Below are 27,337 nucleotides of genomic sequence, written 5' to 3' on the forward strand. Positions count from 1 at the left end.
GGAAATTTCACTAACCCTTATCAGAATGAAGTTTCTGTTATTCTTGTTTGCTGGGACAGATGTATTCAGCTTGTTATCAATAGATTAAATGCAAGATGACAAATAAATGCTGGCAGCTAATTGTCAGCTAATTTGGATCAAAACTTTTAAAAATTCTTCATTTGAAATGCTCACTGTATATTTGATCTGCTCATATTATTCTGAGAAGTATATACTTTACCAATCAGAAACAAACCTTATAAAGCAACCTCATTCATGAATAAAAAAGATATTTTGCTTGATATAACATATTTTGACTCATTCTTTTTTTTTCTTTTAAGATTTATTTATTTAGGGCCTCCCCGGTAGTGCAGCGGTTGCGCACTGGGCTGCGAAGCTGCCCACTGCCTCTGCAGCGCCGGTTCGATTCCCGGCTGCCAGGCGAGGGTCCCACATGGCGCGCAGACCTCTCCTGCCACCCGCTGCTCCCCTCAGCAGTGTACTTCGGTCCTTCTGCCTGTTCTGCTCCCTGCTCTGGCTCTGGTGAATTCTCTCACCCTCCCCCGCTTCTGACTGTGCCCAGTGCTTGTATAAATAAATAATCTTTGAAGAAAAAAAAAAGATTTATTTATTTATACAAGAACTAGGGTATGTATAGGCCAGAGCACGGGAGGGTGAGAATCCACCAGAGACAGAGCAGGGAGCAGAACAGGCAGAAGGACCAAAATACACTGCTGTGGGGAGTAGCGGGTGAGACAGGAGAGGTCTGCGCGCCATGTGGGAATCTCCCTGGCCCAGCAGGAATCGAACAGGCGCTGCGGAGACTGCGGATAGCCTCAACTCAGTGCACCACCCAGGAGGCCCTATTTGGACTCATTCTTGATGCACACCCTTACCCCAACATGAAAAATGAAAACACAAGCATCTAAATATATAAATCACTTGAAAATCTCATTAATAACCACAGAAAGTAGTTTCATATTCCAAATGAAATAAAAAAGCTGATTAGCATTTGGACCATTTCTGCTACATCATTATGCAAAAGAATAAAATACACGACACTACTTTGTACCCAGATATTCTGAAAACTCAGATACTGGGATGGTCAATACTATTTGAATGCTCTTACCAATGCTAAGTCCTACATCTAGAATTTGTTCCTCACCATGAAATTATGTGGACTATACTGACCTGCAAAAGTAAATCATTTACTGGGAGTTCTTCATTCTATCTAAGTTGTATGCAAAGTTTCAAGTTGGTTCTTTGAACTTCAGAATTTCAGAACTGAAGGAAAACAGATAGATTACCATCTAGGCCAACTTCTTTTATTTACAGGAGAAATTTCATTCCAGGGAGGTTATATGGGTTGTCCAACCCAGGCACAGAGCTTATATTGTGCAGAAGGGATGCAACTGAGCACCTCTTCCTGAAAAACCGCGACCTTCTCAGTCTGCCAAATTCTCATAGAATGAGACCCGAAAGTTCCCTGCACTAAACGTACATTATCAAGTATTTAATACAGAAATTGACCACTGTGAGCTGATTTGCACATGGAGTCAAACACAAGTGTAACATCCTGGTGGTTTAGCATTTGTGTCTAAGACTCAATATAAGCAGGCCAGTGCTTTGATGAAGGACTGTAGATCTCATGGACTTATCTATATCTTCAGAAATGTATGGATTCTCAAATATTCTTTTTTTAACTTTAGATTATATAGTAACATATACATGCACCTGCATTCATGTATTTAGATGAAGCAAATGTGGCAAAATGTTCACAATTATTGAAATGGGATGATGAGTTAGGGTATATATTATACTATTCATCGTAGTTTTCCAAGCAGATAAAGATAGTCATAATACAAAACTGGGGATATGCTAACAAGTAATATGTGGGAAAAGAATGTCAATGCAACACTCCACATGTCTTGTCCTATATTTTCCATTTTCCACTTTTATATTTTCCACTTTGGAGTGATGGCCCCTCAACATCGTCAATTTATTGTGCCACAGAGAACAGTCATCACCACATATATAAGAAACTCCTTTCTTTAAAAGGAACTGGATCATATTTAGTTGTTAGGCAAACACCTTTACTTCCTTGAAAAGGGATGGGTTTGCAACTATTTCCAAATATTTAAGTACATAACTGGATAGAAAAGAAATTAAAATAGTGAAAATAGAAAAAAGAGTCTTTGCCCTCATCATATCTAGACCACAACACTGTACATAGAAAAAGAGCAAGAAGGAACCTGGGCAATGAGGTGAAGAAGAGAAGGTGGTGACAGCCAGCACCACCAGTAACTGCAGGTGAAAGAAGTAGTTAAGCTGATTTGCCATAAACAAAAACCTGCCTGTCAATTTAGTTTTACCATCTTCCTAACTTCCCAGAATCAAACCCTCCTCTTCACTATTAATAGACAAGAGATAGTAGTGGAACCTTATTTTACCAACTGTAATTGCTACAAACTAGTCCTTAAAATCTGTATAATATTTAGTAAGATTTATCTGTAATACTGAGGATTGTCTTCCTCTAGCTTCAAGTTTACTGACAGTAAGACATACTGTAATTCAAAGGTCTAATACTGCTCAAGAGTTTCATTAAAGACCAAAGATTATTGTGGCAGGATGAGGCCAGAGTTGTAAGAAGAAACTTTATGAGTGGGCAAACTCCTTCGCCATCCTAACTGGGCTCCAGGAAGAAATTCCACCTAGTGCTCAGAGAACCCTGAACCCTGGCCCGATCTAATCATCAACAAGAGGTACACCCTTCACCAAGTCATCCTGATTGACACTGCAAAGCTCATTTTCTCACAGACACCTAAATATGTGATGTAGAAAGAACACTAGCCCTTGTTTAAAAGAATCCAGTGGACGAGAGGCTGGTGGTAAGACGGGTATCATCTGCAATCTAAGTCTCTTCTTAATCATTCACTTCTTCATCATTGCCTCCTAAGTAAAAGTGACAGATTTATGACGTGGGGCATTTGATAGTGATGGACAATAGAAGGGAGTTTTGTATGAGTGGGAATCTCAGGGGCCCACTGAGTTTAGAATGTCCTCTGTCCTGAGACAAAAGGGCAGACAAACACTCTCCATTGTAAAGTGAAGACTCATTGGGGAATAATACTACTTTCTCAATTCCTTGTTACACTATCACTCACACTCAGACATGAGCACCAGTACTAACCAGAGACTTGCTTTTCCACAGAGAAAAAGAAACCAGATGAAGATGAAAGCAGCTAACACATACATAATGTTTACTTTGTACCACACACTGTTCTAAATTCTATCAGTCAACTTGCTTAGTCTTCTCAACAACCCTATAAGTAGACACGACACGAATACTGTTCCATTTTTACAGGTAAGTTTAGGCAATTTTGCCCAAATAGTGAAACCTAAGTCATTTTTTTTTTAAAAGATTTATTTATTTATTTATACAAGCACTGGGTACAGTCAGAAGCGCGGGAGGGTGAGAGAATTCACCAGAGCCAGAGCAGGGAACAGAACAGGCAGACAGACAAAATACACTGCTGAGGAGAGCAGCGGGCATGGCAGAAGAGGTCTGTGCTCCATGTGGGATCCTCGCTGGTGGGCCAGGGATCAAACTGGCGCTGCAGAGGCTGCGGGCAGCTTCGTAGCCCAGCGCTCAACCGCTGCGCCACCAGGGGAGGCCATAAGTCATTTTTTTTTTTAATGAGAGACCAATGGAAGATTACTTTGGTTCTAATCATAAGCTAAAATTCCCTCATGCCTGAAAATCAGTCAAACTGGGTGAAACAATAGGCAACTCCTAAAGAGAACATCAGGAAATATATTTGTCCCAAGAATTTCTTAACTCAGGAGTGAGGGGAGAAACAAACACTGTACTGCAAATTCCTTGAGGGCAGTTATTGCTATAATTTATATCTTTTTTTGTCTTGTAATTTATCATGGCACCTGGTATACAGGAGGCACTCTGTATATGCATGCATGAATGAATGAAATATAATGCTAAAGAGTGCCTGATCACTTCCTTTTAAAGATTCTTCCTCTTTGTAGTATTTCTTCTCTCTTCCTAATGAAAGAGAATTGGTGGATGCCTTTCAGAAATAAATGGGCCAAGAAGATATCAGTTACTGGTTACTTCTTAACCTGGTACAGAAGAAAGGTGCCTGAGTTGAAAAACTCAGCTGATTCAGATCCTGGTGTTTTCCCACTTACATCCCGTCAGACCTCAGGCAATTCTCACCTATAAAATGGAGATGTGGACAGCTGCCTGGCTGTAGATCAGTGGTGTAAAGCTCACAAACTGAGGTAGACACACTTCATAAACCAAAAGCATGAAAAAATATGTTCATTATTAGAAGATTTTTCCTTCCCATTATCCAGCATTTACCGGGCTCATAGTAGGTATTCGAGAAATATTTGTTGAAAAATGGCAGATCGGAACAAAAGAATATAACCTAACCTGATAATATAACCTGATCCTCTAATCCCAATTCATAAATCCTCCTCTAAGAGCTTCAAAATTGTGAGGACCAACCTCAGTGGACAAGATGAAAGCAAGCTCAGGTAAAGATGCCCTTTATTTCTTCAGGTGAGAGTTAGAAAAGTTACATCCAACTCCACATCAAAATAAATAACAGCCTTGTAGAGAAGCCAAAGTGATGAGAGTAAGGAGGAGAGTCAAGGAACCAGGCTTGTAAATCAAGCCAATGGCCCCAACCCTTATACCCCCTGTCCTCTCTGTTCCCACCTCCCGTTACAACCCCCCCCCCCCGCCCTCCCTCCCCTGTGCCCCAGCTGCACAGGTCACAAGCTGAGAAACGGCAGCGTCACTGCTGTCATTGTGCTCCTCTGAAATAGGAACCTGGATTAGCTCTGGCTGGCTGAAGCTCAAGCCAGATAAGTCCAGCGCAGTACTGATAGGCAGCGGGAAGGAATTTGAGGAAGTGACAAGAAATGCCACGTCATCCACCATAAAGAAAGTGTTCCCACAAAGTGGCCTGGGAGGTGGCTACACAGCGACTGGTGTTCAGAAAAATGCAGATAAACGCAGAAGTCTTTTCCTAGCAGCAATCTAGAGACCAGCCACAAAAAATTCATGTCCTTGCCACATCCTTCAGTGACCAGGAGGACGAATGTAGAGCACGCCCCTCCACATTCCCCCTCCTCTAGCCCAGAGGCGTCTGAGCTCGGTCCTGTGCCTTCTGCTGCAGGGGACAGGGACACACAGAGCAGGGGACCTGCCTCTGCTCATGTCTAATGTGTTAACCAGAGAATCCCCAATAATCCTCAGGAAGTATTTTTTTAAACAAAAATCCCTGGTTATAGTTTTCTGTAGAAAGGAAGGGTCTGTGCCACGTCAAAAATAAACTCTTCCTAATATCATTCACCAAGTAATGGACATCATCATAATCTGCAATGGCATCTGTCATCGCAAAGATTTCCACTGTTCTTCACAAAAGTTTCATAGAAAAGTAGAAGTCAGCAAGCAGTTATTCTCCAACGACATTCACAAGCAAAGAAATGGGGCCTCGAGAAGAAAATTGGAGAAAGCGGAACACTTCTATTCTGTCATTGTTGCTTTTTTAAAGCATGAATTCCTCTCTTGGTTATATATGATATGGCACTCTTACTTATATTTTAAAATTTCATTCAATGAACCTGTTCTCACAAAAATGTTCCCAAAAGTTGTCTGACATAACTCCATGAGAAATTATATACTTCAAAAAACAGAGTAAAAGGTCACCTATTTGTAAGAAAAGAAACCATTCTGAACTATTAGGTAATATCAGTGACTACTTAAGAAGGCACAGTGGGAGAAATCTTAGCTTGTCTATCTTTCAGATAAATCTCATAGCCCAGTGTTCTAAGCCTCTCTATAAGAAATTCTGGCTTAGATTCTGCAATCTCAAATTGTCCTATGACTTCTGTCAAGAGAGAAATTCCAGAGTTTTCCAAAAGGCCATGTTTGTCAGCAGACTAGATTTTCATCCTGGGTAGTCAGGGAAATGTTTTAATATAGTACATTTTTACTCAGGATTCTCTGAGAACACACCAAATAGGAAATGATTAGAATTGCATTTACTTACTCTCACATATTAGCATTAAATTATTAGTTGTATTAGTGGCTTACATTTACATTAAACTTGCAAATTATATAGACCCTTATTTCCATTCTATGAGCATCTCGATTTTTTTTCCCCCTGCATGCATATCTAATCATTTGCTTACCTCTTATCACTCCGGGAGAGAACCTACAGTTCTTAATTCCATGGATTTCCACAGGGCAAGAATCTAGGACACCGTTTATGCACAGAAATCAATTCAGCCATCCCTACAGTATGCATCAAAACAACATTTTAAGAGCAAAAGTTGAAGCCAGTGGCATTGAGCCAAAGCACCTCTCCTCAAAGGGAAAACGCAGTGTGCAGTGGGATTTTTAAGAGCACACAGGACAGGTCGCCAAGGCTTTGTGCCTCACCGAAAAATGGGGGCTCCTTAATGGTCCAGAGTTATTTGATTCAAATCTGGAATCAAGACTTCGTGTCCAAAGAAAAGTGCTGACTGCCACATCCCCCTGGGCACACACTTTCATAGTGTTCCATGTAAGTGATCACCAGGTAAATTTTCTCTCTTGTCACCAGTGAAGTCACTAAGTAACAACACTCTTATGTTTTTAATTAGAATCTGAAAGAATATGTTGGCACCATAAGCCTATTCCATTTTTACAAGATCTGCATCTCTGAACACAATATTATGTTAACATGATAGTTTCAAAAGAAATCATATTACCAAGTATCATAAATCATGGAAACATCATTGGCTTTTTCTAAAATTGTATTCAATCTGCTAACTACACCATTCACAAGTTATAACAATCCATGTAAAATGTCTATTAAAGCCATAAAAAGTTGCCCCCCCCTCCTTTTCCCACAGCCAAATAAAGGTGAGCTAAGAAAATCTGGCAAAGGGTATACATGTCTGTTGTCATTTCCCACAGCAAATAGGGTATTTTCCTCTGGGAATAAAACATTTCCCTTAAACTACTGTTTATAACCCTTATCAGCTCAACAGCAATAGAGCCATCAAGTCCAATATCTTGTGGAAAAAAGTCAAGGTCAACAAGTACTTGCATTTTTGTTTATCTTTAGCTGCAATTGCTACTGACATTCAATTGGGTAATAAACATGAGATCTGTCAAATGTTCCCAACAAACAGGTGTTCCCAAAGCTATCTCAGAACAAGGCCATTGCCAGGTAATCAAACAATCCTGTTATATCAATTATGATTTGAGGACACTTATTTATACATGCAAACATCAGTCAGCTCTGAATGAAGATTGCCATAGCATTCCCACCGCTGGGTAATAGGAGTGAGGAAGTACAAGAGGGTTCTTGCTAGAATCACTCACCGACAGCCACGTGTGTGCTCCCATGAGCAGAGTACCAGCCAAAGAAAAGGCTTTCTCCTCTTATCTTTTCTATTTAAAGGCAATTTTGTGTAGCTCAATACAGCCATGTCCTTTACTATGCCAGCCAGGTTCCTGAGCCCAGTTGCCTCTCTCTGCCTGAAAACCAATTCTACGGTTATGTGTGTGTGTCTATTTGGAATTGTTGCATTATTCCTTTAAGCCAGCATGGTTGCTACATTAGAAAAGACTTCATTTTAACTTGAAAAGTGCTAGGATTTGTTCAGCATGTTTAATTCTAAAGAGTCAGATAGATATTTGGAATAAAGGCCACATACTTCTTCCCAATCCATCATGAAACTCACTGATATCAACAGGAGTTATGCATTTGGATCCGGGCAGCACATGGCTCTCTGCCATATTTGACTTACAAATTAAAAATAGAATCTGTTCCAGCTGCAAAGTAAGACACGTTAAACCCACTGCCTCCATCTGAAATATGAAAATTAAATCTAAGGACTATGGCTACTATCAAAGGCGACAATTCTGGCCCATAAAATGCAAATCCCTGCCTCCACTTCAATTATGAAAAATGAGCCTAAGGAACAATCTTTGGGCCTGAAAGTAATGCTTCCATGTCTTCCTATGTGGCATTTATTAACATTCCATCATTTAGCTGAGCAATTAATGTTTTCCAAAGCTGACTCCTTTCCTATCAAGAGCATCAGGACATCTGGAATCGAAGTAAAGAACAATCTTTCTAAAAATACACAAACCCACATCCTGGGGAAAAAAAGTGAAAACTAAAAGCCAAAAAAAAAAAAACCAAAAAAACCCCCAAAATCTAGATGCACAAAATGAGGTCCACAATTTTAAAGACAACTTTCAGTGTAGACATACTAAATACCACATCACGGTGTGTTCAGTCAAATAAGTACTATGTCAGCATAAAATTTATCCTTCATTCTTTAATATTCTGGCAAAAAAAAGTGAATACAAGCCGAGTTGTATCAGCAGGACCAAGAGCATACTGTTTCCAATCCTGTAGCCTATCAAGTCTCAGGCAGGTAATTTAAGAATTCTACATTAAAAAGAAAACACACATCCTGGGAAGCATAAAGGCTGAAGCACACTGGGATTAGAATCCACTGGGCGTCCATGAACGAAGGCCCATGAAACAAAACATGTACTCCACAAATACTCAGGAAATGTTCATCACTCAGTTGTCAAGCAAAGAGGGAAGTCACCTCATTTTCAGAGCAGTAAACTGATGAAATGAGTCACCAAATTCCCATGATAGCATGACTGGCCTCTTCCTTTCTACTCAGCCCTGACCTCCACAGAGTCAGAGCTTGTCTGAGGGACAGCAGGGTGGCAGAGAGTAGTCACCCTCAGGAAGGGGTGGAAAGGTGTCACCACTCCTCAGACAGGGTGTGGGGGAAAAGGCATAATTAGTAATGACCAGCTATATTTTCCCCATAGCTAGAGAGGTGAAGCTACACTGAGGAAGCTAGCAAGCGTGCTGGAAGGACGTGGGGTCTGTAGCAGTAGCATCCCCTACTTTCTGGACCCCACCATGCCCACATGCAGTCAATCGCTCAGTCAAGGTGAATCTCTTCCTCAGAAGTTCTCTCCCACCTCTGCTTCAGGCCGTGTCCTCAACACGCTAGCCACAGGTCTGCCCTGAATCTATCCCATCTTCACTCAGAAGTGACCACGACACAACTCGAACATTTTCAGACTCCCCACTGCCTCCCAAACAAACTCCTATCTCCTAAAGATAATCTACTTGACCCCTGCTACAACCTGGTCTCACCTCAGATTCCCCCTTTCCACACCTGCTTCTCTGATCATGCTGAGGCACACATGAAGCCTCCAAAACGTCATGCTTTCTCTTTATTTTGTACCTTTACACAAGCCAATCTCTTTGCATCACATGCCCTTGCATTTCTTTCACCATCTGTCCCAAGTTTCCATGACACACTCATCCCTTGGGGGAGCTAGCTGGAAGGATTAGAGGGGGGAAAAAACCAACATTTTTGTCTGAGGCTGAGTCTGGAGATGGGGAAGTAATGGTTGCCTGGGGTGCAGTGTGGACAGGGGCCCACTCAGGCTCCATGAGAAAGGGTGCGAGGAACAATTAAGGATGCCAGTTGCGAAAGACAGGGAGAGATTGTGCCTCCCTCAGGTGATGGCTACATCTTTGCCAGCGTGTTAGGCACCACTGCTCCACTCCAGGTCATGCTGGACCTGCTCAGCCACAAGACGTGACCTGCCACATGTTAACTGTCTGTGCCTCCACCCAGCTGTCAGCTTTTGGATTCCAGGAAAGGCCTCCTTCCTTCTTATTCCTCACATCTAGCACGGCGTTGGTACCTAGTGGACATTCAATGAATACTCACTCTAGTGAATGATTATTTCTGTCTTCAGCTCTTCTACTTTTATGAATCTTACACTCATCTGCTTGAAATTCACAATACCAAGAAAACTTTTTATTTGCACTAAGTTTATTCTTTTCACATAAGAGGATGTTCTGGTGCTGGTATGTGATAAACCAAATGTTCATAACACACCATCTCCTCCAGTTTATAGGCTGAAATCATATTCCCTCAGAAACTTTGCTTTGAAAGACAATGGCACCTGGATCTTGCCATGTGGCCTCCCAGCTCAACTTCTTCACATCTCAGTTTTAACCATTACTTATCTGAATTTCTCTGGCTTCACTGACCCAGTTTCAGGGGACAGCAACCACGGTGTCCTTTGTGTCCTCAGCCTCAGGCAGAGGAAGGAAAGACTGGAAAGTGGATCAGGCCCAACACAAAATGGTCAGAAGGAGGAGACAGAATAGTGAGGAAAGAATTCATGGCATCACAAAATAATCAGCACATTAGCTCAAATCAGGCAGGCCGTCGTCTTTTTTCAACCATAGAAACTGAGACTCATTTAGATACCAAGAAGTTAGAGTAAGAATGAGCCAGAAAGAAAAAGAAAAATACCAGATGCTCTCACTCATAGCAGGAATCTAGAAAACTTAAATAAGGGACCAGGAAAACGAATAACTATAAGAAAGTGAAAATCAAAATCAATAAAAAACTATGAACCAGAGACACTCTATGAGGGGTAGGGGGCGGGAGGGGAGAGATTGGGGTCAAAATAAGGGGGTTGCAATTGTATGGGGAATATACAAATAAAATTTATTATTTAAAAAAAAAAAGAATGAGCTGAATGTGATTGCAGGCATCACACCACATCCAACAATAAAATATCTATCACACACCTACTATATTTGCAGCATGTGCTAGGAGCCAGCAGGACTGCAGGAGGGGCCCCAGAACCCAGCTGAGGATGCCAGCTTATGCCATCTCACCGGAGCCCTCGGTGTGAGCAATCACACGGGGAGAATCTCTCTCAGGTCTTAATGCCATCAAGGATTCTTCTGAGCAGCCTCCATGGAGGCTGTAACTCTTGTAACTAATCATACCTCAATCTCTGTTTTGGCTGCTAGGAAGTTCAGAGTCAAACTAAGTTCCTACTTCCAGCAGTAGTGATAAAGGATTCCTAGCATTTCCATTGTTCCACCCTTTTGAATGTCCTCTTGTTTATTTTCCTTTCATTCTAATTTCTTCATGTAATTATTTTTATCCTATTATGTACTACATAGTTTTGTTAATTCCTTAAATCCTTTCTTAGAATGAAGGGGAGAAGGTATAACTGCATTTTAAAATTAAGGTATATCCTTTCTTCCTAAGGCATCAAAGTATAAAAGAGTGTTGAGGCTGACCTGTCCTGCTTTCATGGGCGCATCTAATATGGACACTCAAGGAAAGAGTCAAACTAAAGCATGACATTTTTAAAGAGAGAGCCCTGCTTAAGTGCTAATAATCTGGCAACAAGCCTATTGGCAAGCAATACTTTCTGCATTCACTCTTCAATTCCCTTTTTTCCTAAAAATACATGATTTTAGCTTTGTTTTTTTCTACCCTTCATATATCTGAAGCCATCTTGGAGGGCTGCAGGGGAGGGAGGGGTGGAAATTTGAGAGAGTAGTTTAAAAATACATGCTTTTGAAGAAATTTTAAGATTTTCTAGGTAACGTCAAACTCTCTTTTTCTCCTGATATGGAAATAAGTATAAGGAAGTTCTGTGTTTTGCAGTCTTAGGAAATACAATGAGCTATGTCTAGGAGGGAATGTATACGGGCTGATATTGGTAAATGGGGGAAAGCCAAAGCTAATTGTACTAATCACACAGAATGCTTTAAGGTTAAGTAATTATGGAAAATTATCTGCAAGACTGAACTAATCCACTAAGTCAGACACTTGAGCAAAACCCAACTTAACCAACTACACTTCTGGGACCAATCAATGTAAGAGGGAGACAACACCTACCTCTTTTTAAGGAAGATGCTTGGCATAAATTTACTGTTTGGGTTAGTTTTTGCTAGGCCAACGGCCAAAACCTCTACCACTATCCTTAATTAGTGCTAGCATTCACGGGGGAGAGAGATAAATTCAGGAGCAGAGCTAAATATCATATCCAGCGGCTAGAACCATGTCTGCTGCTGAGAGCAACAAAAGACATAAGGAAATTCTACCAGGATGGCTCAGCTCCCCCTGACACAGGGCCCTGTCTCAGGACTCACCTTCACCTCCTATCCTAAAGCCCCTCAAAAGATACGAAATTTCTGCTGCCAGTCTCCACCCATCCTCTGTTGCAAGCTCATTCAGGGCCTAAGGATGGAATCTGGGGGGAGGAGTAGGCAGAACAGCAACCAAGCGCTGAAATGCTACCCATTGACTCTTTCCTTGAGGCCCCCTGTCAAAAAGCATCTTTGGGAGTCAGGACAGGTGAAACCTCAGTATCTATTTATGTTTTGACAGAGATTGCCATGTAAGATTAGCCATCTGGCACCCAGAAGAAATCAGTGCTGGGGGTATACAGTGTAATGAGAGCATTCTTCAATAAATAATTATTCATCGATGGCCATGTGCCCATAACTATGCTGAAAGATGCAGAAATCACAGTTCCTTCCCAGGGAGCATGCCAGGGTGGCTGACCCCCGAATGGCACATTTCAATGTGTGAAAAAGGATAAGACACAGGGAACCATGACAACACGGAAGAGAGGTGTTTTCTCCAGCCTGAGGGGCGTCACAGAATACTTTGTGCACATGACACAAATTAAGTTTAGAAGTTTTGGGACTGGCCTACATAGGTCCTCCCCCACACCAAGGGGGTCCATAGTTAGAATTCAAAAGATCCATGTAATTAGGAAAGGGGAAAAATACATTTTATTCTCACTAATCTCTAACCGCAGTGAGCATTTCTTTAAGTATGTGTCTACGTGTGTAACAAACCACAGAACTAGTAACTGGATCTGTGACTGTCACCAAAGGAAATCATATTTACACACCACAGTATAGATGTTACCAATATTCTTCAAACATCATTTACATTCATCACTAGTTCAAAAATATAATAGACAGTAGAATTAATAGGAAACCTTAAATAAAAATTATAAAAATTTGATGCATATTTAACAAGCACTTACATCACCATGTTGCAACTTGGTTTTAAAAAATATTTCCGTAACTGGATTTCAATACAATGTTTTCCTTATAGTCCTATGAACAGTATCTTATTTTATGCATTAGTCTGACAAGGTGTCCACTGACTTCACCAGACTGCCAAGGGGGTTCCCTTTCCCCAACAATGTCAAGGTCCCTGAAGGGGATGAATATGAGGCCACAACAAGTGACTTGCGGAAGAGAAAGCAATGATAACATTTGTGGTTCAGACATTAAGGCTCTGGGTGGCCATGTGGCTTTGTGGGAGGACTGGGTGAAGTTCTCAACAGTGGGCTCTGGATTAAAGTTGGTCTCACAGGGTTCCCTCGATGCGGATTCTCCCAGGCCATCAGCAGACCAAGGTAGAGGTGACCACTGCAAGTTAGGCCAAATACCACCCACCCTGTGTTTCAGTCAACAGCCTTGACCCCAGAATCACAGTGCCTGGGCCACCAGGACGTTATGAAATAAACACGCTCTGAGCTGCCTAAGAGTATTCAGTACTTAGCAGATATTTCACTTACATGTGTTTGGTGCTCTTAGTAGTACACACAACACCCCTGAGGGCAAATACTACAACTTACCTACTCATTTTTATGGTTTCACACAGGCCACCTGCCACACAGTAAGTGCTTAATCCATTTTTGATGACTTGACTAGAATGTATAAATTTATATTTCCCCCCTTAAATACAACTCGTGATAATATTTTGGCTCATATGCAGAAGCAATTACAACACTATACTCTTTTTAATCTCCTTGGGCTACATTAAATGGATGCTTCCCTAAAATTAACTTCCTCACTTCTGCCTTGCCAAGAATGACACCGTGTGAAGAATCCACCACCTAGGAAAATGGATTCTCTCCTCATTTATTTTCGTGGGTAGAAACTGAAACACATGTTTAAGCTGTGCCAGGTAGTGTGTGGTGGCCTTGGAATGCCTAGGAAGGCTGACTTGAAAAACAAGTTATTGCTGATAGTTAAAAACCCAATGCAGAATAATGAGAAGGGAAAGTGAAAGAGAACACAAGAAAAGAAAGGCCTTATTTAGAAACTAAATTAAATAGTTACACATCAAGATCTGGGTTTTCAAGGATCAGATCATCATTTTTATTATTTATAACAGGCAATAAAATGCATGTTATTACTATGAGTGTGGGATATATTCTTTTATATGTGATGCATTTTTGGAAAATACCTTACAGTTTTGGAAAGAACTGAGCTTCGTGAACTACTAACTTGTGGGTCCGTTGCACTAGAGAATACATTCCACTCTCAATGAAAGCTGATGCTGTCCCAGTCAGGGAAACTTCTCTAATTGTAGAGTGAGTAAAGCCAAAAAAAGATACCTTTTAAAAAAAGTTTTCATACCTTCTGGTGCAGAGCTAAATGATGAATTGCCATAACATCATCATTCATATAATTCTTCACCACTCATTTTTTATTTAAAACTCTCATTCATATGATTCTTGGAAGACCAATGTAATTCATTCTAGGGGAGTCACAGGATTGGTATGGTTTCAGAAGTTCTACAAGTCACATTGGAATTGGTGTTTCTTAAGAAATAAGAACGACAACAAAATTGTGATCCATCGCATTCAACAAAACCCCAGTGTCTGCACAGGAGACAATGGCAAGCGTCGGCAGCAAAGTCTCCGAGGTACACCGTGTCCACTGTAACATGCAAACCAAAGGGAAAGTGGGACTGTGGCTACAAGCACCATACTGGACAAGTATCACACCCTTCAGTTTCAAAAATGAGAGTACAAATTTTGACATGATATCCAGGTTATGAGTTCACACATAAATAAAAATGAGCAATCAACAGAAAATATAAGAAATGATCCTGTTGACTAATGCCCTGTCTTTTCCAATTGAGGGTCAGACCTATTCAAACCCAATCACAGGAGGATGGAATCAGTAAAGGTCAATCAAAGACAGGCTGAAACTCCAACCGTCTAGCTGACCTTCAGAGCTTGTGACAAATTGCTATCAGTCAATGTCAACTAATGACAGGAGCTCTTTGGCTAATCAATTGTTCTAAAAATGATCAAGAAAACTACTCACAGGACAGCTCATTTTCACATCAATGCCTGTGAAGTATGAAAAGCTCATTTTTTTTTGAGTTTTTAATAAGCTCATAAGTAAAGCAGTTACTTGGTAACAGAGGTCACCTTACAGAAAAGAGAGAACCTTTGTCTGCCTTTTACATATTCTTTTATTACCATATTATAGTAAAAAATATGCCACAGATATGCCAGAGGGCTACATAATAAAGTAGGTAACACTTCATCCACTTTTAAGACAAATAACTTCTGTGTTAGAGGGAGATCTGTTCGAGAGTAAATAATTTCAAATGCATTTTTCAGTTATTTAAGATGAAACGCAATGGCCTCAAGTTTACCAGCGGTGAGAAGATGCATTATCTGCGAAACACTTAGGGTCAAGTTCATGCCTAAATGTACAGTTACTACTTTTAGATGATGAAGGTATTTTTTCTTTGTTTTAAGATGACCTGCTCTCATGATGCTAAAAGTCAAGCAAATGGAGAACAGAAAATGGTTACTCACATGTGATGAGTCAATAAAAAGGAAGGAGAATACAGCATGGGACATTCTTGGGAAAACAATTCTCTGCCTATCCATCTAAGGCAATATGTTTGATAAGTTAATAATATGGACCTTTTGATAACAGGAATCTGTGGAGTATAATAACTTCCCGTTTCTTTTTTACACCTGATTTTTCCCATCAGGAAATCATTTTCCTATTCTGCCTGCCACTGCAGGAAAAGGCCACACTTTAATTTGCAGTCCAACATTAAATGTAGCTAAAGTAACACACGGCCTTGTTCTAAGGGTTAAGGCCTGTGGTCACAATTATATTTTATTTCTCCTCTCCAAAGTGTACTAGTGAAAATGCATTCTAGTGCCATTGAAATAGAAGAAGTCCAAGCAGAAGTACGAGGCTTAAGAAGTGTGAACAAATACAGACCCTGTCACTGACCAACAGATAAATGGAGGGGAAAAAAAAAACCAAGCATTTTTTTTTAAACATTTGTCTTCATCTTCAGGGTTGTCAGTTTATTTATAAACATTATGTTTTTTGAATCAGTAGGAATTTTGTTTCAAGAAGAAAACTGTCGCTAAACAAGCAGAATTTGTGTTTTCATCTGCGAAACTGCAGATCACAGATTATACCCTAACCCTGAGTTGTGAGGGTAGTTTTTCACATTAAAATATCTTCTGTGGCCTCTACCACTCTCAAGTTGTCCATAGGAAAGAAATAAAGGAGGGAGGGCAACACTTAAGCCCAGCCATAATTGGAAGTATGTGAAAAATGAAGTGTCAGTTTGGTCAATAAAGGGCAAAGGTCAAGGGGACCGGCAGCCCAAACTCTGTGCGAAATGTGCTCATTAAGACATCCAATCAGAGAGCGCCTTCCCACCTATCCCATTATTCATCGGACAGCTGACTGTTTCAAATGCCTGGGTTTGGGCTGTTATTACTTTTCTTCTTCATGTAAAAAGGCGAGCTGGAATATAAATCGTTGCTCAGTCATCTGTAACATAATGTGGCCCTTTCCCTCTTCCCTCTCCCCTTGCTCCCCAGCCCCTCTCATCCAGCCCTGCCTGCTGGCTTCCCGGGTCTCAAACAACTGCCTTGAGATTCCCTTCAATAATAAATGGAATTGCCTTCTGCCTATGGGTTGCCTGAACTCATACAAAAGCTGGCTTGGTGGGGGATGGGGCCGTGGGAGGTGATGCAACTATTGATACATTATTATAAAGAAATAGCAGTGCTTTTCAATTGTTCCTCTTTAAAGAAACATGCTGTTTTGTGCTTTTTTGTGTGTGGGAGCAAAGATACTATTGTTGATCTGAGTCCTGCCCCCAAAGGAGAAGTTCATAAGTGGGTTTTAGAGTTCTAGCGATCATTAAAGTCGTTTAGGAGTGAAATGTTTCACATCAGATTTCAATGTAGAAATAATACTTTTTCTTTCCCTCACAAAAGAGGAAAATGAGATGAGCTTTAAGTGGGAAATGTTCTTCGAGAGAAATGTCCTTCCTTGTTTTCTATGTCCTATTCTCAACTCAATAAATCTTTGAATGAGTGAAATCGTATAGGCTCTTAATACATAATACAAATCAATCATATCAATCAGCCTGCTCCTCTGTAAATACCTCCATCATCATTCTACTTAACACACAAAACTAGATTCCCACTCCCCAGCAAGTATGACCGCCCCCCGCCCCCAGAGGCTAACACGCCATTCCACTCATAACCACACAGAGCCCAGCGCAGACACTGGTGAAAGAGTGGCAGAATTGACAGTGGAAAGAACACTCATCAAATAATCTTTCCTTCCATCCTATCACACTAAAGTATTTTATCAAGTAGGATGTGGTAGTTAGGAGTGTGGGCTCGGGAGTCAGACTGTTGGGTTCAAGTCTTGACTCTACCATCACTGAGGATGTGACTTTGGGCAAGTCTCCTGGCCTTTCTGAACTTCCATGACCTCATTTACAAAGTGAGGGATGGAAATGCCTATACTGATTGACTGACAGCTCGGCCCTTCCAATGTTCTTCTATTATTTAATTACTATCACTCATTCTCCTCCCTTGACTTTAAACTAAAAATACAGATGTGCCCAAACTCAAACTGTGGTCAGTCATAGCTGACACTGCTCAGCAGTTGTAGAGGGGCTGCAGCATGTTGTCACCGGAGAGTACACACCCCAGGCGGGGAAGTGCCAGATTTGCTTGGCGTTTTCCCACACCAGACCACACACTTCCTAGAATAGACCATGATGACAGTCAGTAGGACAGCAGCAGTAGGTAGAATCAAAAGTACATGTGAGAGGGTCAAGTATCTGCCAATGTGTAGCTCATTTTATGAGTTGCTGCTTGGGCATCCCCAAAACACCCTGTCTGACGGCAGTTACAAAGGCCAAGACCAAGATCCTAGAGCCTCCTCTAATGTTATTCACCCTTCAATATTTATGAGTGTCAGTTTTTTCTCTTCTGAAATCGGACGATAGCAAATAATTGACAGGGATTAAATAAAGATTCTAGTACTTTTGGAAGTACTTTGAGAAAGTCAAAGAGTAGACAAAATCAATGTTGTAACAGCAGTCACAGAACCCTCGACCAAATACAGATGGTAGGCCTTTCCTTTAAATGCCAATTTAAAAGAACTTCACTTTCAAAGTATTGATTTCCTGCTAGGGGTCATAAGTGCTAATATTAAATGAAAGGCTATCATAAGAAGAGTTGCCATGATAAATAATTTGATTTAGGGGAAAGCTACACTATGTAAATCATGAATAAACATTATTGAGTCCCCGAATAGACAACAGTTTTAGTTATTTTCTTAATTATACACCTCACCTAGACTCTCTTTAGAATGCCCTAGATTGGATATTGTAGTTTTTTTAAGCTTAAGAAAAAATTTAGGTCAAACCTACTCTGTCCATTGAAACAGCCACTAATTTGGCAAAATTATCATCAGGCACTCAAAATCCTCCAAATGGCTGAAATTCTAGGAACTGTTACTATATTTTGAAATCTATCAGAACGTTACAAATTTCCTGGATGACTTACTTTATTTTATTTACTTTGAAAGTCCAAAACATCAGGCCTCAGTTGAGATACAGCCTGTTAGATGTCTACACTGTGTAGCAGATAAGGTTATCTAGCAGAGGACCAAAGCCTAGGGGATTTCCTTTTTTTGTGCCACAGGTGCCATAATGAAGTGGTGAAAATTGAACAGGAATGAGGAAGAAAAAATGCAGTACAAATAATACAGCAGAGAAAGTTTTAAAATATGTATTACTCCTGTCTGTGGGGGAAACACCTCTTTGGATATGTTCTTGACAGATTGAGTTATTTCTGTCTATTGGGTATGTATAAAGACATATTTATGGATTTATAAATCTTTTGAAGAGGGCTGTTATTTACCCAGTTGACTAAAATGGTCTCAAACTGTGTAAATAACTATTTAGGACATGCACTACAGGCCAAATGCTGGCACAGCTCTCACATCCACGCTGCCAGCAAAGGCAGGCAGGGGAGATGGGGAAAGCTACTGTGCAGTTAATCCAAAGGCAGCACAAAGACCCAGCTCCACAGGTCTCAGGGAGGAAAGGAAGGCTGAGAAGTTCCGTGCTTGGCATGGCAATGTGTGTGAGTCGTTGCAGCAACACTTGTAAGCATCAGTCTGCATTTAGCAAGGAATAAATCACATTGCTAAAGAGAACCCATGGAGAAGGCCAGGTAGGACTAAAGGTGCAACGTCTTCTACCTGTGTTATCAAGCTGGGGCAGGGCAGGCAGGGGAACCAGCACAGAAAGCTCTAGGTCATCTCATGGAAATAATCAACTTTAGTTCTTTGGTGGAGAGCCGAGCAGAGGGTGTGATGAGAAGAATCTTATATAAATAATCAGGAAGGTTTCGGTCTGAAATTTTCGGTCTGACTATATACATGGCAACCTCAACAAAGTACTCAATTCATACATACTTTATTTTCCTCATCTGTCCAATAGGGGTAGGCTTGCTTTACTGTTACCTAGGATTCTTTTAAAAAGGTTCATGTGAGATCATTTATGTGAAAATGCTTTGAAAAAAGCTATTTGATCTTATCTATACTGACCTTATATGAAAAATATAAGGACAGGAAGAAACGTAAGTGGAAAACTTCAGTAATGTGGAGGATGTAGGACTCCTATTTATAATCAAATACATCCTTAAATTGGCCTTGGAGAACACCAGTTGAAGGGAAAAGAAACATGCAAATTCCTAATTCCTTGTTATGACATGCCAGAGAGGAAGAAATAGGAGGGGGAATTTGCCTGAAGAAATTCCTATTATCAGATTATGTCTGAGAAAATCTGTGTGTTATAATCTATATTCAAGTACACTGCAGCAGCTTGCTAGTCTTCAGAACAGCAGCTAAACTATCTGCTTGTTTGTGATGACATATTTTCTAAAAAGCAAGAAAAGGAAAACAAAGAAAACAGTAGGCTATGACCCCATGGTAACAATTGTGGACATGGGTGGGGGGGATGGGGAAGAATTTAGATTCCATATATACCTTCCTGCAAATTCACGGTGTAAGTCGAATCCTGAAAGTACAGCTTTCTATTGAAAGTGCTGACATCACCTTAACTACGCGCTGTGAACAGCAACACTACACCATACGCGTGCAATACTTGAAAGAGGAAAGGCCCCTTGGATTTATGCTGCATATCATTTTCCAGCAAAAGTCAGAGGTCAGAGGTTACCTGTTTCTGCTTCAGCTGGGAACCAGTTTACTATTCCAGGCTCCATTTTGACTACACTTATAGTTGCGATGAAGTCAGCAACTTTCTTTGTACAATATAATGTCCCAAATACTTAAATCTCTGTGTTTGGGAGTTACCCTGGCCCAAACAGCATACATGTGCCTAAAAAAATGAACTTGCCATTTTTTGTTTTCAAGTTTATCATATTAAATTCATTGTAGGTTTTGCAATTCTAATTGGTATAGCCCAATTAAGTCAGAACACAAAATCTTTTTGTTGTCACAGCACTCCAGTGAAACACGATCACAAAACCAGATTTTAAAGTATGCACCTACTGTGGGCTCAGAGTCAACGTCAATAAAGTCATATTTTTATACTCAGAGAATGCTCTTTTAAACTTTGGTTGCATTCACTGAATGCAAAATCCACTGCGGGAGATCTCATCCAAAGCAGTACAAGACACCTGAACACTCATTCACCACTGCTAGTTTAACTTTATGTTTAAACTTCATTTCCTGCTAGAGGCAGGATGTAGGCGGCCAAGCATTTGCGTGGAGAGTCACATCATGCAGGTTACACTGGTCTTGTTTCTTTTCATTTCTTCCTAACTTCCTGGAGTCTGACTCTTCAATAAGAGATTCAGATAAGTCCAGAAATGGCTTCAGCCCAGGGGAGAGGGAACCCAACATGGGTTTCTGAAGTACCCTTGCCTTCTAAGCATCTTAAGACATTATTAACTTGTAATCTTAGTGGGTGTTTCTTCATGATCTCTTGAAAGCCTCTGAGGACAAGTCATAGTAATCGTTTGGATTTGCATAGCAGGGTATTAGTGGCATACTATTTATGCACATTCGAGCTTCTAATCTACTTCTCTCATCTTGTGCTAGGTCAATTCACTGGCCCTGTTTAACAGAGGTGGCCAGGTGACAGGCAGTCGGGCAGCTGAAATGTACAGAAGAAGAAAAGGGTGGGAGGTCTAAAATAAAAGAAGCTGATTCTCAAATGATAGGGGGGTTATGGTCTAGGAAAAACTGTTTAAATAGTAACTAACTAGACATGTGTGAGAGTTTCCAATCCTTAAAAAAGAAACAAGTAACCAAATGCAACAACCTCTCCTACCTTGCTCACTGCTGTTATCCCCACTGTGTGATGTGTGGCCACCGCTGGAAGGGCCTGGGGTTCCTCCTGAGCGGGTAGATGCCGTGTCATCGTGATCTCTGTTCCAAGAGGGCTGTGGGGCACAAATCAGAAATCCAAAGAGTAGTGTGTTAACACTGGTCAGGTAGGATGCCATCACGGAATGACGAAGCAACAGAGGCTAGCGGGCAGCCATGCCCTCGTCCTCAGCCCTCTCCACAAACAACTCCAACTCAGGCTCCGCTGGCACTTGCAAAATTTGCCAATGTCTGCTTCTCAGCTAAACGAATATCTACCATTACTCTGTAAGTAATTGCATGCTTTACAAGCAAAGAAAACAAAAACCATTCCAGACAAAGGAAGAAAAAATGCTGCCACTTGATTGTGACTATATTTTTTAACATCAACAAACCCTCTGGCATCACAGTCTGCTACTCTGCACTTGCAAAATGAGAGTGGGGGTCTACAGCACTGTGGTTATACAGGCCTCTGATTCATCCTAGAAGACAAACATGGCAGAGCTTTTAAGAACTCACAATTAGGCCGGGGCTCATAATAGCTAGTATGTGTCAGCTGTTTGCCTGGTGGTACATGGCAAATGGACTAGGCACCGGGACAAAAAAGAAATGAGAATAACAATGGATTCACATGGACTGTGTACACTCAGCCCCATGCCGAGCCTTCTTGTACTATTGAACGGAAAACAGATGTTGCATCTTATCACTGGGTGCATTTGAAAGTAACATTGAAATAGGAAAAATTGGCTGTAAATTAAATTCTTGAGGAAAACAATCATGGCGACACTTCTCCCAAATCTCTCCTTTATCACCAGAAAAGATTTTAATTAGCTTTTAGTGCTAGCTTTCAGAAACAGTCTTATGAGTCACTGGTCATCCTGCACAGTAGGAATGAGACAAAATAGAAAGCTGGTTCTTGGCTTGGAAGTGACATTTGTCTTCAAGACTATTAGCGGGAAAGCAGGGCGATCTTGGATGTCAAATATGTATACACCATCTCAGCCATCGAATACCATGGTTCATGACCGTATAGTACAAAGTTTACTGGCCCTCTCCACGTTTTTAATATGCCTAGCATAAGCAAAGCCCTCTTTGCTTATTTCCTGACAAGTATTTTCATATCCCAGAGAAGATAAGAAGGGTGGAGGAGATCAAAATGTTTCAGACACCCAGGGAGAGAAAAGTAAAGATCCCATCTAAGAGGCGCTGTGTAAGAATCAAAGGGAAAGCTTCCCAGTTCCTGAAAAGATGCTTGCCCGCCACCTACTCCATAATCTTGGCCAGAAGATTAACGCAGCCTGAAAAATTAAATGAAGTCACAAAAAGAGGCACCACTTATAGGTTTGACTCAACCATTATGTATATTCTCAAAACAGTGCTAATTGATCTGCTGATTCTGTGATTGAAAGATATGTGAACTGTGAAAGAAGTGCTTTTGACAAACACGCATTCTGCAGCATACCAGAAGAATGCTGTAAGACATAATCTGGAACACATGCTCAGAATGCAAACAGTTAATGCATAAATTTTCAGTTTGTACAACTGCAGCTCTAAAAGGGGGACTTGTTTATTCAGAGCTCTGCAGAAAGAATGGTACAGCACCCAGGGGACAGACAATGCCAGGCACAAAACCCCGGTGCCTCGACATGTAAAAGGATGTTTTTCTATGTGCTACAAATCCCACTTGAAAATATAATTAGAAGGAGAAAATGGCAAACTATTGCATTAACTGTAATTGAACAAAAGACCGGCAAGGCATGTGGGAGGCTGCAGGAACCCGTGGGAGTTTCAGGATGCATGAGATCCTGCGAGTGACATCTCCTGGGCACTCTCATTTTATTTATGTTGTCCCTCACTACTATTGTTGACTGGTGATCTGACTTGTAATTAATAGAAAAGCTAGCGATAACAAGCTAAAATACAGAGCAACAGTCTAACCTCATCAGAAGCATGCTTGTTAATCTGATTAAGACTAGGACTCCAGAAAGGTGACTTAGAACCAAAGAATTATTCCATGTTATACAGGAAACTGTCCTCCTTTATGCTACAACAGACCTGATATATTCACTATCTTTTAATGAGCTCCACTGATTTATTCAGCTCTGCCCTGCTCCCTCCCCCACTTTTCTACTGTGCAGGATGTAGATTAATTCAATGCTTAATTGTTTAGTAAATTCAATTTTCCACATTCTATTCTGCATTGCTTTAGCTAAGGTTCTTAAATCTTCAGCAGTGAGCCCTGAGCCCAGTGTTTGTGATCTGTGCCTACCTTTTTTCATCACCATTTTTCTTCATCCACCACTTAATTCACCATGAAAAGATTTTCCTTGCTGGAAATTCTGATTCCGCTATGATCTGTGAGGCATTCCGATTCATTGCATTTTCATTGTGTTGGGTCTTAGATGCCGGGCTCCTCTTTTCTCACAGCTATCGCCACATTATACAGGCATTCATGCAAGAAATGTTGGATTCCACCTCAGTTTATCCAAATTTTGTGCAACCTATATGTTTAAATTTGTGTGTTCACCAAAGGTAGGAACCAGTGTTTCCCACCTAATAGCATTCTTCTCACAGCCTTGCTCTTCAGGAAAGGCCTGTGAGCACTGAATGCACTTCTCTGAAATGAAATCTAACTTTTGTGGTCCTCTCTTGAATTAGCATTTTGGGTATTAGCATTTCAAGAATGGTGTAGTCACACGAAACCGAGCAGTAGAAGAAATCCACAAGGTTACCAAAACAGAACAAGAATTATGCTTAGTTCAGTTCATTAAGCATGATTAAAGTCTGAGCATCAGAAATAGCTCATGAACTCTTCTAGTATAAATATGTAAGACAGACCTAATCAGAAAGAACTCCCCCAAAATTCATCTACCAGGGAATCTCAGTTACAGTAACATATCTCTGTGACTCTATGTGGTTACACCAAACAACATCATTATTATTTTTAAAATAAAATATGTGCATATGATTAGGTTCATATATCTATGAAGTTGTGAGCTGCTCGGGGCCATTTGTAAAGTAAGGTTGACAGAATAACATCAATGATGCATTGCATTAGATGTATAGCAAACCTTAGTCATGGTTCTAAATTAAGTCCCAAAGAGGCTTTTTTCCTCAATGTATATATGATTTCAGAGTAAGTGAAGGCTCTGTTCTCGTCTATTGGAAATCCAATAAGACATGAGGTCCTAACCTAAAGTCCACGGACACCCTGTGAAAGACTTCAGAGGGGTCAGGGTCTTATTTTAACAGTACTTGTGTTTATGTACACACTTGCATATTTTCTTCCTGGGTGTGATGTCCATAACTTCTCATCAGATTCTCAAAGGACTAAGATTCTTTAAAGGTCGAGAACCACTCTTTGAGGAGATGTTCACAGGTCTAAACAGGGGAAGAAAAAAAAAAAACAAAACGCAAAAACAGGACTGGAAAGACCTTAAAGGTCGCTGAGTCTACAGTCCAACTCACCATTGAAAGCCAGTGGTCCACACATTACTTCATTTGTCAAAAGTGGAGTCAGTCAGTTAGAGGCTTTGCTCCATCAGGAAGTTCTTGGTTAATGTGTGAATATGGCACATAAAAAAATAAACCAATTTAATTTCCCTTTAATTTCTACTCATTTTTTAGCTAGTCCTGGGACCCTTAAAGACAATCACTTTCAATATTTGAAGCAAGCTATGATTCTCACCATATCTTCTGTGGAACTTTTCCATTTCCTTCCATCAGTCCTCAAGAATGCTTCAAAACAAGATTTTTCAATGATGAGCTAAAAAAATGCATTGAGTGATGTGTGTGTGTGTTTGTGTGTGTGTGTTTTAATAAGGCAATTGTACTGGCATCTGGTAGTGAAACAGGAACCATGACCTCCTTGATTATAGGCTCCTCCAGGGCAAGGATGGTATCTGAATCTTCCCAGTCTCCTTCTTTCCTGGCTTGGCATAGTGTGTGGTACGCACTCACAATCAGCACTAAGTGAACTAAATTAAATCTATCATTAGTTGCTCTTCCACTAACCAACTTTCCAACAGACAAACTGCAACTTCCAAAATCATCATGTCTTCTGAATAAAGCAAAACTTCATCTCTCCACCAAATGCTTAGTCATTCTCCTTTGTTCTCAGTTCTAGTAGGTGTCACCCCATCCATCCATAGAATAAATCTGAGAGCCATCAATGTTTCTGCTTCCCTCTCCCCCTTCCACTCTCTCACCAGCTCCCCATCCATTAGTCATCAGTCTTGTCTGTTTTCACCTCTGAATAGTTCCCAAATAAATCTCTCATTTTCCATCTTAGTGACTGCTGTTATTATTAAGGCCTTCATCATTCCCCAGTTTTAAAAGAGTTCAACTGTACTAGAACACAAGCTGCATGCAGACAGAACTGGAGTCAGGTGTGTTCACCATTACATCTTGAGGATCCAGCACAGTGTCCAACAGGTGGTGGGCATTCAGGAAATACCATTGAATAAGTGAACGACTCCTGGTGCCTGCAGAAGTCCTACAATCTGGGGTCCTCAGCCTACTGTACAATGCCTGTTATAACCTACCCACTGGGGATCATGCCTCTCTCTATTCCTTGTGTTTCAGCATGTGATTTCTGGCAAATATGTTCTGCTGCTTCCTCTGGGCCCATGTTCATCCTTCCCCACTGCTTAGAATGCCCTATTCTCTCTTATATTCTGGCTCCAGTCCCAAATTAATTAGGGCACCACTCAGATAACCCCCTACCAGAATAACTTTACACACACACACACACACTCACACACCACACACACACTGTCCTCAGACAAGAGGTGCCTACTTGTAACCACTCAGAGGGCCTCACACACACCTCTGTCATTCCACTCTCTTACTGTTTTGTGATGACCTGTTGTGCCTGCCTACTATTCTACATTATGACTATTCTGAAGTCCCAGACTGTACTACATTCATCCTTACAGCCGCCATCACAGGCAAATGTACCATACTAGATTAAAATATGTTTTGAGGGCCTCCCTGCTGGTGCAAGGGGTTAAGATGCAACCTATGAAGCTCCCTCAGCCACTGCAGCACAAGTTTGATCCCTGGCCAGGGAGCTACCCACATGGCTCAGCAGACCTCTCCTGACTCGCCCACTGCTCCCCTCAGCAGTGTATTTCAGTAGATCTGCCTGTTCTGTTACCCAATCTGTCTCTAGTATATCCTCTCACCCCCCACATCTCTGGCCTATACCCCAGTTCTTGTATGCATAAATAAATAAATCTTTAAAAAATATGTTTTGAATGAATCAATGAATAACCTAAATGATACATAGAGGATTTCTGTGTTAAATTAGCACCCATATTAAGCATTATAAAACATCAAAAATGGTTTCATAACTTGAAAACAACTCACACTCACACATTACATAAAAATGCATACCACTATAAAAAATATATGAATAAAAATATATGAACAAAGTCAAAAAACAATCAGGAAATTTGAAGCTAGACATATCCCAGTTTGAAATCTGGTCCACATGACTCTAACTCTTAATTTTCTAATACAAAAATGGATCTTAAAAATACTTCTCTGCAGACATAACATGTAAATTGCCAAATGTGCAACAAGCACTCAACAAATAGCAGCCACCATAGTTTTTAATGTAACAACACAGGTTGACCTAGTCAACCCTGAATTATCTACATACAGGTGTATTCAATTTATAGACCTTCTGGAAAGAACAGTTAACCTGAGCTGGTTTCGTGTACAGCTTGGTATGCCTTGGGCTACCTCCCAGCTGGTGTCTGCTCAGGGAATGCAAACTGATCTTATTTTCACCTTCAAATAACATGATTTTACAGGTGGTTTGCTCCTCTCCCCCACCCCCTGCCCCCAAGTTAAATCTGATACCTAATATTTATAAATCACTTTACAGTATACAAAGCACTCACTGACATATCTTCTCACGTGGTCATTCATCACATCAGTATGATGCCAGAATCATT

At 40.7% G+C, this 27,337-nt stretch overlaps 1 protein-coding gene across 3 annotated transcripts in view; it reads right to left on the reverse strand.

Annotated features, from left to right (window-relative positions):
• The window catches only part of MEIS1 (Meis homeobox 1), a gene marked incomplete at its 3' end in the record, with an annotated part of 133,545 nt that overhangs the window by 80,975 nt on the left and 25,233 nt on the right, over window positions 1-27,337 (reverse strand). For 2 of the 3 annotated variants that reach the window (XM_084235563.1, XM_084235565.1), the window contains one exon: window positions 21,340-21,451. In XM_084235563.1, the coding sequence (XP_084091689.1) occupies window positions 21,340-21,451 (112 nt within the window). Of the gene's footprint in view, window positions 1-21,339; window positions 21,495-27,337 lie in introns of all 3 variants that reach the window. The other variant, XM_084235564.1, reaches the window with a different exon arrangement.

This window comes from Talpa europaea (assembly GCF_964194135.1).
Source record: "Talpa europaea genome assembly, chromosome: 6".
NCBI classification, from domain to species: Eukaryota; Metazoa; Chordata; class Mammalia; order Eulipotyphla; family Talpidae; genus Talpa; species Talpa europaea.